We start from the raw sequence: 14,019 nt of genomic DNA on the forward strand, positions 1-14,019 counted from the left end.
TGAAGCACTGAAAAAAAAATGAATACCCCACAGAATGAAGGTGGACTGATACAGGTTATTGCCTGGGTATGTGTGAGATAAGAGTCCCAGTAAGTTAAAACCTCTGCTTGTGTTCCTACCTAAAGCATTTCTAGGTGGCCTGATATTACTGCCACTTCCTTTCAGCCTTCAATTGATCCTGCTGGCACATTCCTGTAAAGTATGTGTTCTGGATTTCTCAGCTCTGAATATGTGAAGGCTTTCCTAAGGTTCAGACAATTCTGTGCTGGCTGTGTCAAAATTGACCATATTCTGTTATCCTGTAATTGAGCAGACACCCTGAAATATGTGTGAACACTCCCATACCACCTTTACAAGATGATATGATTATAAGCTATGGAGTCACAGGATCTTCTGTGAAAGATGTCCAAACAAGTGTCTGCCTCATTAAATATCTTGCCAACAAATGCAGTGACTCATCAGGAATCCATCATGGTTAATTGCTATTACTGCTACTTTTAACTTTTTTTTTATTCACTTGTTATGTTTTTTTTTTTTTATGTTTTCCATCCAGTGGTCTATTTTTTTACTTATATATTAATTTTTTGGGTTTTTTGAGATAGGGTCTCGTGTACCCCAGCTTATATTCTCGCCCTGCAAGTTCTACCTACCAAGTGCTGACATTATAGGCATACACTGTCAGGCCTGGCTTTCACACATAAATTTTTTTTTTAAGTTTTTCTGGATCTGGAGGTATCGCTCTGTAGAAGTATACTTGCCTAGCATACACAAAACCTTGGGTTCCATCTCCAGCACTGCAAAGCAAACAAACAAACAAACAAACAGAAATGTTTGTGAGTACTGTTTGAGGGATGGTATCCTTATCCTCATGGACACTGCAGTGAATACAGCAGCTATTCATGCCTGTAACCTCAACTCCTGGAAGGGTGAGGCGGTCCTCCACACTGGAAGATTACAGTGAGCTCTATGCCAGCCTGGACCACAAAATGACTTTGAGGTCAGCTTGAACTACAGAGGTCTTTTTGAAATAAACAAAACAAGTAAGTCTCTTTTATCATGGAGTTTAGTGGGGGAAGCAGACATTACATGAGGAAACGAACCAGAGATTGCCTTTGCATAACTCAGTATTTCAGGCTGGGTCTGTAACTTGGTCGACAGTGTTAGCCTAGCATGCAGGAAGCCCCGTGTTCCATCCCAAGTATACACCTATAGTCCCAGGACTTGTGAGACAGAAGCAGGAAGGATCATAAATTCAAGGTTATCATCAGCTACATAGAGTTTGAGGCTAGCATAGGATACAAGAGACTTATCTCAAATATCATTTTCACAATCTGAACATTTGAAAAAGTATACATATTCTTAAACAGAGGACTTGATATTCCTAAACATCTTTATTTTTCCCCTCTCTCTTTTTGTACTGGGAAGTAAATCCAAAGTGTTGCCAACATGCTAAGCATGTTCTCTGCCACTTAGCTGTGCTTCCAAGATTTGTGATTTCTTTAACATAGTATTCATTAAATGAGAAATTCATACAATATGTTTTGATCCTATTCAGTCCCCACTACACCCTCTAACTCCTTTCAGATCCAACTCCACATTCCCACCTCTTCCCAACTACCCATGCTGTTTTCTTTATTCATTGCTTTATTGTCAAGGTCTCATTCTGTAGCCCTGGAACTTCCTAGACCACATTAGCCCTGATCTCACCAAGAGCTGCCTATCTCTGCCTCCCAAATCCTGGGATTAAAGGGCTTTGCCACCATACCCACTCCAGTATTTTTGAAAGAACCGCCTTATGAAGAAACCATATACAACATCTAGGCAGGATGCAAAGAAGCCACAGCTGATATTGCAGAACACGGGCTAACAAAGTAATAGGCTACAGACACCCTTTTGCTTGATATGGCAAAGGATGAAGAGGGGTTTCTTGTACCTGGATTGGGAAACAGCAAGTATTCTCTGAAATGAGCTACCAGACAGGAAGAAATCAGGTGAAACAACTCACCAACTAGCCCATGGGAACTCATCCAGGGCACAAGTCCCATCCTGTCCAGAGGCCAAGACAATGCGATAGCCAGGTGCTATGGAGCACATCAAATGGGCAGAATATCTACAGGAATGAATCAATAAAGGATATGCCCCAGGCCCCTGCTGTCCTTTCCTCTTCATTAGCTCATTTCTTTAGCTCAGTTTGTCCCAGTTTCTTTGCATACAGGACCTTGATATGCAGCCCTGGTTGGTCCAGAACTCGCAACCCAGGCAGGCTTCAAATACATTGAAACTCATTCCTGAGCCTCCCAAGTGTTGGAATTACAGGCCTATGCTACCATGCTTGGCTTTTCAATCTGTCTTACACTAGACTTTTTCATCAGCTAAGGCCTTCCCATGTCATTACTCCTTAAATAATTTCATATTATAAAACAAAGGCCATGCTCTGAAGCTAATGTTTGGCACTGTTTTTACTTTCAACTTCTGGCTTCCTTCATCCTTCACCCCCTTTTCTTTCCTCCGTTGACTGAAATGTTTTCATCTGCTAACCAGTTTAATCCCCTGTTCAGCATGGACTCTGGAATATGACTTGGACAAAAACTCTTATAACAAGTGACTCTACTACATTTTCTTTGTCCTCAAGTGTCTAACTTGATAACACTATAATAATACAGTTTTGTATGATAATACAGTTTTTTAAAATTATGGTGTGTGTGTGTGTGTGTGTGTGTGTGTGTGTGTGTGTGTGTACAAGTACCATGGATAGCCATGTGATCCGGGGAATTGATCTGAGGTTTTCAGCCTTGATAAGAAGTGGCCCTACATGCTGAGCCATCTCCCAGGTCTGAGGGGCACTCATTTGAAGCTGACATAACTTAGTCATGAGTCCAATTCTGTTCAGGACTACCCCCTCACTTGCTGGCAACCACATTCATGAATAAATTAGAATCATCAAAAACAAAGACAATGGACTCTAAACAACCAGTCCAAAGTATACCTCATCTGCTATGTAAGAGAATGATTGGAGAGTCTATTCAGACTTGAAAAACTAGTATTTCTTATCCTTGCTGGATGATGAAACTCAGAAAAAATAAAAACAAAAAGGTTAGCTAAGAGTTCTAGCATATATGGGAAAGAAAATCCAGTTTCAAGGTGTCATTACCTCTGGAGTTAGGAGAAGTGACCCAGGACATAAAGAAAGAGCTTCAACTGGGGCTTGTTGTATTTATTTTTCTTTTCATTATGTTTGTTTGGGTTGGTGGTATTTTGTTTTGTGAAGTCACAATGTCATGTAGGCCAAGCTTGCCTTGAATTTACTGTGTATCCATGATGACCTTGAATTCCTAATCCACCTGCCTTTACTTCTTATGTATTGGGATTACAGACAGGTATGTGAGCCACTAGGCCTGATTTATTCAGTATTGTGATCAAATCTAGAGCTTCATGCAATCCAGACAATATAGTAACTAAGCTGTATTACCAACCCAATGTTTTCTTTAAAAAGAAAACATTTATTTATTTATTTGGGAGAATTATAAAAGTGCCACTGTTTACATGTAGAGGTAAGAAGACAAACTACAAGAGTCTTTTTCCACCATGTGGATCCCAGGTATTAAACCTAGGCCTTCAACCTTGATGGCAAGCACCTTTACCTTATGAACCAACTTGTTGGCTCCTCCTTTCTTCCCTCCCTTCTTCCTCCCTGTTATTCTTTTGTCTTTGAACTCTTCCCACTTTTGAAAAATGTTGACATCATGATAGTTCGAAACACTTAAAGTGGAAGACAAGCTGTTCAATAAAAGCTACTTCATTTATATGTATATCTGTGTGTGTGTATATATGTGTGTGTGTGTGTATGTTAATTTAAAAGTCTGTTTAAATTTTCTTTTTTTTCCAAAAAGGCAGAATTATCAAGATGGCAGTTTTTGTGGTTTTATTTTAAACACAAATAAAACACGGACACAAGCCATCTACTCATTCTCTTCACTGCGCAGCCTGGCGTTGGGATTGGTCACTCTGATGGCCAGCTGTGCTGCTCTTTCTACGATGGCTTTCCGGTTCTTGGAGGACACATTGTGAGCAATCTCAGCACAGTAAGACTTGTTGCACATCAGCAGCACCTCCAGCTCTTTGACATTGTGGACCAGAAACTTCTGGAAGCCGCTGGGCAGCATGTGCTTAGTTTTCTTGTTGCTCCCATAACCAATGTTGGGCATCAGGATCTGGCCCTTGAATCTTCTCCGAACCCTGTTGTCGATACCTCTGGGTTTCCGCCAGTTTCGCTTGATTTTGACATATCGGTCTGACTGGTGCCTGATGAACTTCTTGGTCCTCTTTTTGGCGATCTTGGGCTTCACCAGGGGCCGGAGGGCTGCCATGTTGCCTCCAAACAGATGGCAGCCACCTCGTAGGTAGCGCCGAGGAAGCCTGTTTAAATTTTAAAAGCAAGTTTATTTGGTGTTACCAAACTAAGACACACAGGAACTACACTTCATTTCAGGGGGAAAAAAAATCCAGATAATTTGTACCATGTTAGAAAAATCAAGTTCATTTGTCATAGTGCACATTATCATATTCCTTTAAAGCAGGAGCTACCCAGAATCTTTACATTTAAAAATGGTCAGGTATCATTCTGCCTGTAAATTAAGAAACAATCATATATCTGCTTACAGATATATGCTTACAATTTTCTCAGCGTGCAAGAAGGCCTCAGTTAATTATTTTCTAAGGTGTAATTAGGTCAAATGAACTAATATTAGCCATGTGTTGCTGATTATTAATATTTACTATTGATTTATCTTTTAGTTAAACAGTGGTTATTCCTAAACCAGCTATATAACCAAATCACCACACAGAGACTAGGATTTATTTAATTAACCTAGAGCACAATGCTGAGCAATAGTCTCTCCATCTTAAACCTCCAAGCCTGCATAGTTTCCTACCAGAGTTCACCTATTATACTTGCCCACTCACTTCCTTCTCCTCCCTTCCAGACCAGGATGTCTGACCCTATTCTCTCCATTGTTCAACAAAACAAAACAAAATAAAAAGTTCTTTAAAAAAAAAAAAAGAGTCCCAAGGAGACCACAGTCTAGGGGGAAAAAAAAGTTGCATTTCTCAGGAGACATAGGGATGACATCATGCTACATCACTTCCAGTGTTGTGACCGACAAACACACCCAGATAAATGATTTCCTAAACAGACTACAAACACACCCAGATAAATGATTTCCTAAACTGACCAGAGTTTTTGGCCAACCCTTAGCTGGACATACAAATACCTTCCCATAAATACTGCTTGTGCCCCCACTAAGTAAACAGGCTTCAACAAAAGCAGTATATGATCATTCCCCTCTCAATACACATGGCACTGGCTGCAAGTGTGACCACATGCCCATGGCTAATTCAGTCAGTAGTATGGAATTATGCCAAGATAAAAATGTTCCCAAACACTTCTGGGATGCACACAGACCCTAGCGGAGAACCTCACAGAATGTCATCAGTACAGCCTCTGGCCTTTGTGAATGTACCAATTAGTATACAAAAGTCAGAGCTGAAACAAAACCCCTGTGGTGTTTGTCTCCCCAGATGAGGGCCAGGCACAGTGGTGCCCCACCTGCAATCCCAACACTTGAAGGTGGGGGAGGCAGAAGCAGGCAGATCTCTGTGAGTTCAAGGCCAGCCTGGTCTACAAAGAGAGTCCAGCTACACAGAGTAACCTTGTCTGGAAAAACAAAACAGAAAGAAAAGCCACCTCAAGGACTAAATGGGACACAAAAGAATGCTCCCAAAGCCACACACTGCTGGGCTGTTCCTCCTGAGCTTCTTCTGTTCTGACACTGTCAGGCTTTCCAGTGTCACCTAGAGGGGGACCAAATGTCCCTCTATTCACAAACTATCCTGATCTGTTTTTTGTTGGATTTTTTAAATAAGGTCTCATTATGTAGCCCAGGCTGGCCTGAAACTCCTGATCCTACCCCCTGTGTCACCATGCCTGGCTTGTCCTGATGTTTGAAATGCAAAGCCTAGCTCCCATCTGTTGGGCACTTCTCCAGGCCCAGGAGAGCTGGTAAAGTTGGCCTGTGTCTCCCTATGTTGATGAACTTCCCCACCACTGCCCAGAAGGGTGCTGGGCCCCTTCATGCAGAGAGAAAGAAGCCTGGCTGCTCTGGGCATTCAGAAGCCACCACTTGACCTGGCTTTGGAAGGCTATTAATAACATTTGAGCTGCAGTGAACTGTGGCTCCTTCTAGCCTCCAGGCATCCTGGTTCCCTCAATCATGCCAAATTACCCTCCCTAAGAGCAGGACTCCAGGGCCCTCCAGGCCTCTCATAATGGCTAAGTCTTCACCCATGCATCTAAGACAATTCAGCACACACCACCTTTTCCCTTTTGGATTTAGTAGACGGGGTCCTTGATGCCTGCAACTCGCCGGAGGAGTCCTGGTTTCACAGCCCCTCTTGCCTCTTCCCTTCTCTCTCAGCTTTTGCACAGCAGTGTGCTGGCCTATGTGTTCTTTCCTGCCTGTTGGTGGGAGCTCAGGAACTGCCTATGCAGGTCACAGCTACCCACTCCCCTTTGGGTCTTCCAACACACAACAGGGTGAGAAGGAGCCCAGTTTGTGTAGTCCTGTCTGGGAAACTGGGGGAGAGTTACAAGCATTCCTGTCCATAAGGAAGTAAGGTGGGGTACCCAGGATCATCATTTTCCCACACTGTAAGAGAGAGGTTATTCTTGCATGGTGGGAGCATGTGGGCACACCCAGGCCACAAAAGTTGTGTGAACAAGGGAGCTTTGGAGAACACAGTGACTACCCCAGAGGACAGCATACATGGAGGACTAAGGTTGCGTTAATGATCTGTTTAGCATACATGGATCTCTGAGTGGGAGGCTATCTCCTCATGTTCCTGCATTGGGTCAGATGGAGTCCTTGTCTTACTCCTGACCATAGAGCCATAGGGTGGATACAGCAATCCACCATGGTATATGTGTCTTCTTGTATTTCGAGCTTCAGAATACTGACTCCAAATCCACTCTCAAGCTTTGTCTTTGGGGTATGTGCCATGGCCTCAGAGCAATGAATACTTTGCTCTCCCATCATTTTATTTTTCAGTCTAGTGTTCTAGCTTTCCTGCAGGTTTTTCCCTGTAGGAGAATTAATTAAAAGTAATTTTTTAAAAAGTAATTAAAAGTATTTCTTTTACAGATTTATAGCATTCACATTTAGACCTAAACTTCCAGCTTTTCCATACTTCGGTTCTAGATCCCTATCTATCTATCCACACAGAGATATATTTTAGCTTTACTGTGTTTTATTTATTGTGTGTATATGTGTGTAGGCATTCATCAGAAAGCACACACAGGGCAGAGAACAACATGCAGGAGTTGGTCCTATCCTTCCACCAGATGGGTCCAAGGGATTGAATTCAGATAGTTAGACTTAGCAGCAAGTGCTTCTATGCACTAAGACATCTTTTCTGTTTGTTTTTATTAGTTTTTAAAGTTTTTCTCTCCTGAACCATCTTGCCATGCCTATATATTATATTTCTCCTACATTTATATTGGCATAAATTAATTGTACCAAATAATATGTTTTATTGTGAAGCTTTCATTTATCCAAATAATGTGTTTTTATCATATTTAATCTCTTATTCCCTCCTCCAACCCCTAGTACTGAATTAAGAGAAGATCTCTAATACAGAGCTTTATTCCAGGACTTCTTTCTGCTTTTTATTTTGAGACAAGCTCTCACTAAGTTGCCAAGTCTGACCTTGAACTTGCAATCCTCCTGTCTCTGTCTTTTGAGTAGTTGGGGTTAAAAGTTTATATCATCAAACCTAGCTTCCTCCTTTCTTACTTAGTCATAGGCTAGCCTACAAAACTCTATCCCTTCTTTTACTTCATAACATATTAACACACAAACACACAAACACACATATACTCACACACAAAATATATTCCCTTTTAAAAAGGATTTACTTTATTTTATCTATAAGAGTACTTTGCCTGCATATATGTAGTATGCTACATGCATGCCCATGGAGGTCAGAAAAGGACATAAGATCCCATGGAGCTGAAATTACAGATGGTATGAGCTACTACATGAGTGATGGGGATCAAAACTTAGTCCTCTGCAAGAGCCACAAGTTCTCTTAACTGCTGAGCCATTTCTCCAGTCCCAGGAGGGGCGGAGAGATAGGGCCTCATATAAGTCAAGTTGGCATAAAATTCACTAGGCCTGGGCCCCCTATTTCTACCTTCCAAGTGCCCATTTTTCAGGCATATGCCTCTATGCACAGTCAAAAGTAGGCCTTCTACTGTGCTAAATTCCCTCATCCAATTTTCCTTCTTCCTCATCAACTGTCCTCATTTCTATCTTTCCTGTCTTCCTTTTTATTTGATCATACTGCCCAGACTCTGTACAAAGTTAGATTTTCTAGACTCTGTAGTGGATCATAATGGATCACCATCAAAGACCTCTCCAGGAAGGAACCTTTGGGACTAAAGCAACCAGGCTGGGAAATAGTTTGCCCAAAGTCGTGCTTCTCTTAAAATTGGCCATTTAATCTGTGTAATGGAACTCAAATGTTTTACATGAGTTTTTGTAGCTCATAGGCTTCTGCTTTTTCAGCTTTCCACTTCTATCTGTTCCCTTATCCCTGGCTTATGCCTGAGTCCACCACACCTATTCCACCCACATCACATCCTCAGTTATGGAGTGTGCCCAACCTTTGTGAGTTACCTCGACTACAGCCATGCCCAACCAGGACTCTGACTTCTCCACTAGGTCTGATCTTGGTGTTTGTAACAGAATATTGATATATGGCTCAGGAAACCCTCAACTTCTCCATCTCCCTGTGTCAGCCTCTTAAGTGCTGGGATTACAGGTGTGTTCCAAAAAGACATGGGATGCTTTGTCACAATTCTGCCTTATTCAGCCACATAGTATTCATATATACTATCTCATTTGGTGAGCACAACATCCTTATAGGAAAGAATTAGTCCTTCACTTTCAGCCAACAATTGCATATTTCATCCTACAGGAAAAGAACAAGGCCAACTGACACAAGCTGCTTCAGGTTCATTCTTTGTTGTTGTTGTTATTTTGTTTGTTTGCTTGTTTGTTTTTGTTTTGAGACTGGGTTTCTCTGTATAGCCTTGCCTATCCTGAACTCACATTGTAGACCAGGCTGGCCTCAAACTCACAGAGATGCACCTGCTTCTGCATCCTTGAGTGCTGAGATTACAGGTATGCACCTCGGTGCCCGGCTGGTTCACTCTTATCTACCTCAAAATCACTAGGGGCTTTCAAGTGCTTTGTTTCCTTTATTGCAGTCATGAAAAATGTCAAATGGGAAGCATCAGAAGCCAATGAGAAAGAGAGGGAAAGGGAGAAAGACTATAGTTCCAAAGAGCACAGGACTTAATGGAATTTATAAGGATTAAAAGAGATGTCTAAAGTGCTAGAAAGATTTCTCAGTGGTTAGAACACTTCTTACTCTTGCAGAGGACCTGGGTTCAGTTTCCAGCACACACACGATGGCTCACAACCAGCTGTTACTCCAGTTCCAGAGGATCTGTTGCCTTCTTCTGACCTCTGAGGGCAAAAGGCATACTAGTGGTGCACATACATACATACAGGCAAAACACTCATAAAAAAAAAAGAAGTCTTATTTAAACTTTTAAAAAGAGCTGTCTGAGAGGGTGTGGATGTGGTTCAGTAGTTAGACATTTGCTGTCTCAGTTTGCTTTCGCTTTCTATTGTGACGAACACCATGACCAAAAGTAACTTGGGGAGTAAAGGGCTTATTTAATCTTGCCATTTAAAGACCATCATTAAGAGAAGTCAGGGAAGGAACTCAAGGCAGGAACTTGGAAGCAGGAACAACACCAGAGATCATGGAGAAATGTTGCTTACTAGCCTACTCCGAATGGCTTCTTTAGTTTGTCTTCTTACACGATCCAGGCCCACAGCAATCATTATTCATGAAAATGCCCCCCCCCCCCCCCAAGACTTGCCTGCAGATCAATGGAGCCATTTCTCAACTGAGGTTCCCTCTTCCCAGATCACTCCTATAAAGTTAACCAACTAACCAAACAAGCAAAATTAAGCAAAACACTTGCCCAGCATGTGTAAGACTCTGGGTTCTGTTCTTAGCAAACACACACACACACACACACACACACACACACACTTGTTTACTGGAAGGAAAATGAGAGAGACATATGTTAAAGAAAACACCAACAAACTTCCAAGAACGTTGTCATCCAAAGACATGCTCAGCAGGGCTAAGGATGTACCTCATTCAGTTGGCAGAGTGTTTGACTCACCGGTACTAAGCCCTGGGATGGACCCCTCCAACCACATACCTGGACATGTGCTAACACCTGCCTGTTACCTCAGCAGTGCAAAAGTGGAGGTAGAAGGTTCTGAAGTTCAAGGTCGTCCTTGGCTACATAGGGAGTTCAAGGCCAGTCTGTGACACATGAGGCTCAAATTCAAAGAGAGAGGGTGTGGAAGGAAGGTAGGAAGGCAGGCAGGAAGGAAGGAAGAAAGGAAAAGAAAAGAAAGGGAAAGGTGAGGAACAGGGGTGCTAAAACCCAAAAGAAATCCTTGTAAAGGGTGGGGGTGAACTGGTCAAATGTTTTCCTAAAATGTATGAAGCCATGGGTTCCACTCTGGCATGCACACACATAACTTTAAAATTTCAAGGTTCAAAATGTAGCTTACTAATGGCAAACATCCTCCATTGTAGGATGTAAAAGCTTTTACCTTTCAGCTTTTTAGAGGGACTCCTCACTTTCCAGTTTCTATCATTTTCAGTAATCACAGTAATGACTTGGATTTTGTCTGTGCACCCATGACTTCTACTTTGATGGATCCAGACTCCTCCCTGATGAGTCAAAATGATGAGTCCAAATGTCTATCCCATATGGTAGCCAAGGGCATCAGCACTGATGAACATTAATAACCACTCTTATTTTAAGATATCTCATTTGACTGGACATGGTTCTGCCATCACTTTATCTTTGTATACTTCATGCTTCCTCTGTGACCCCAACCCTCATTTCCCATCTTTTTCCAGTCCTTTTATTTTTATTTTTTAAATAATTTTATACATTCACTTGTATCCCAGCTGTAGCCCACTCCCTTTTTCCCTCCCATTCCTCCCCTCCCTCCCTTATCTCCTCCCTGCCCCCTTCCAAGTCCACTGAGAGGGGGTGTCCTCCTCTCCTTCCGTCTGGCCCCAGCTTATCAGGTATCTTCAGGATGGTTGTAATGTCCTTATCTGTGGCTCTCCAGTCCTTTTATGCTTCTTCTTTCATACCTTCATCTTCATATACTCTGTGCCACTTTCTTCCCCCTCCCTTTTTTTGGTTTTATTCTGTTTTTCAATAGAGGGTTTCTCTGTGTAGCCTTGGCTGTCCTGGACTCGCACTGTAAACCAGGCTGCCTCCTCAAGTGCTCAGATTACAGGTGTGCACCACCACCATGCCTGGCCTCCGTGCCACTTTGTAGCCGTAAATAAAAGGCACTATTTCTCCTGCACCTCCCTCCAGTGGAAGATTCTCATTTATTTATTTATTTATTTATTTATTTATTTATTTATTTATCAAAGAACCATATCAGAGGTGAAGCTGACATTCTCCTACTTCATCACTGCTTCTGCTACACCAATAATACTTAGTGCATTGCTTCTATGAGTTTCACACTGTCCATCATCTGCTCATCATTGAAACTGTCAAACAACATACTGGCCAGCTTGTCACTGAGCATGCCACCAATCTCACAGTGTTCCTAGTCAGGATACTGGGCACACACACACATATGGAATTCACTATATAAATGAGGCTGCCCTCCAACTCATTGAGATTCATCTTCCTCTGCCTCCTATGTTCTGTGATTAAAGGCATGCACCACCAGGCCCAGTTGGTTTTTAATTAATGATTATTGTTGTGTCTTTATGTGCATGATTAGGGCTGGGCATGTGTGTCAGATGTGCCTGCAAAGGTCTGAAAACAACTTTGTGATGTCAGTTCTCTCTTTTCCATCACCTTGTGGGGTCTAGAGCTGAAGGGCAGATAACCAGGCTCATGAAGCCCACATGTCACACACACACACACACACACACACACACACACACATCAAGCCATCTCACTGGCCTTGACTGCAGTATTTGATCTGTAAAAATCCATCTTGAGAACCCACCAGGCGGGATGGCCTAAAGCTACAGCAATGAAACACCATTAGGTGACATGACTTTCTGCTTTCATGCTGGGTTTTTAACATACACCCAAGTGTGCTAATTAAATAATCAATTGGTTTGGTGACAAAACTTCACTCTGTAGCTCAGACTGTCCTGAAACTGTCTATGTTAGCATAGGCTGGTCTTGAACTTGCATTGATTCTTCTTCCTCTTCAGCCCCTCAAATGTCAGGTTTACAGGCTTATATGATGTTGGGGCTCAAACCTGGGGCTTTATGCACACTAAAGCATTCTAGAAATTGAGCTACATTCTCAGATCTTAAATTTCCTTAACAATCTAATACAAGTCAGTCATGTGTCAAGTTGTGATAGTGATACCCACTGAAAGAAAATGTTTTGGGGTTCTCTGTAGTCCAGGCTAGCCTGGATCTCAAGGCAGTTCTTCTAGTTCTGTCTCTTAAGTATTGGCATTACAGGCTTGAGCCACCATGCCACATTACGGTTGCTATTACTTTACTTTTATTGGGTTTTTTGCTTTTTTTTTTTTTCTTTTTCTTTTCATGTTTTGGTTTTCTGTGGCATGGTCTTATATAGCTCAGTTTAGTCTTGAATTCCCTATGTAGACAAGAATGGCTTTGAACTCCTAATCCTGCCTCTGCTTTCCAAGTGCTGGTATTACAGGTGTGCATCACCACAACTGTTTTCTGAAGTGCCAGGTACTGAACCCAGGGCTTTATGCCTGGTAGCAATAATTCTACCAGCTGAGCTACATCTCCAGCCTGTCTCATTCTCTAACCTCAGTTTCCCTTGAAATCCCAGCAATCCTCCTGTCTCAGGCCCCTGAGTGCTGAAATTATGGATAAGAGCCTGCATTGTTGTGACATTTAAATGAGATAATTCCTTTAAGCAAATAGCTTGCTTTAGATGGTCAGCAAATAATAAAAATAGGAGGTCCTAATGAACTCTTCTGCACCTCCCATTTCTGACCACCAGGTGGCAGCCTCCCACAGCTAAACCTTTCTATACCAGGCCTAGTCGATGGTTCTGTCCAGCATCAGTGAAAGGGGCAAAGTATTTGCCCTTCACCTGCTCCCTGTCCCAGCTACTCTGGTGCAGAAATTAGTGAGAAATTTCCTGTTCGAAAAGTACCCCCAGCGCCTTCTGACTCTAGGCATCATAATTTGGAAACAACAAAAATAAGGTCAGGAAGCAGAAAGAACATTCAAGGTAGAGAGGAAAAACCAAGCTGATTTAGGAAAAGCCAAGAGGAGAATGAAACACATAGGAGAAAGAGTAGGCTGTAAGAGAATGGAAGATAAAACTTTTTTTATCAGTCACTTTTCAAACTCAAAGCTTTCTTGCAGCCCTTTCATTTAAGCCACCAGCAACCCAAAACCCTCACGGCCCAACCTCTGGCCACACATCAAATCCTCTTTTCATCTCTTTAATCCTGCTGTTCTCTAATTGGTATTTTCTCAGATCTGTTTCAGAGAGGAGAATTAGAGTCTCTAGCAAAGAAGTAAGACATCATTCTTTCTGAGACGGTGTAATTTCTGCTTAGCATCTCAGCAGCCACGTTGTTCTAATCTCCAGTCCTACCAATTAGAAACTATAGTTCCATTTTCTGAAAGATATCTTTTTCCTTCTTACAATAGTTTCTTTGACATTGCAGATAACCAAAATGCATATTTGATTTCCCAAGTGCCTAGTATTTTTTTTCAACGTTGGCATACATTTTTGTTCAGGCTTCTAACAGGTTATTTTTTATTTTTCATTATTATTATTATTATTATTATTATTATTATTATTATTATTAATTTCA

The 14,019-nt window shown here is 41.9% G+C and overlaps 1 protein-coding gene across 1 annotated transcript in view; it reads right to left on the reverse strand.

Annotated features, from left to right (window-relative positions):
• Window positions 1–3,896: 3,896 nt before the first annotated feature.
• Window positions 3,897–14,019, reverse strand: part of LOC110540770 (large ribosomal subunit protein eL32-like) — a 50,840-nt gene continuing 40,717 nt past the window's right edge. The window contains exon 2 of the mRNA XM_060375212.1: window positions 3,897–4,416. Within this exon, the coding sequence (XP_060231195.1) occupies window positions 3,960–4,416 (457 nt within the window). The 3' untranslated portion in view covers window positions 3,897–3,959. The remainder of the gene's footprint in view (window positions 4,417–14,019) is intronic.

Source organism: Meriones unguiculatus, chromosome X (genome assembly GCF_030254825.1).
Source record: "Meriones unguiculatus strain TT.TT164.6M chromosome X, Bangor_MerUng_6.1, whole genome shotgun sequence".
NCBI lineage: Eukaryota > Metazoa > Chordata > Mammalia > Rodentia > Muridae > Meriones > Meriones unguiculatus.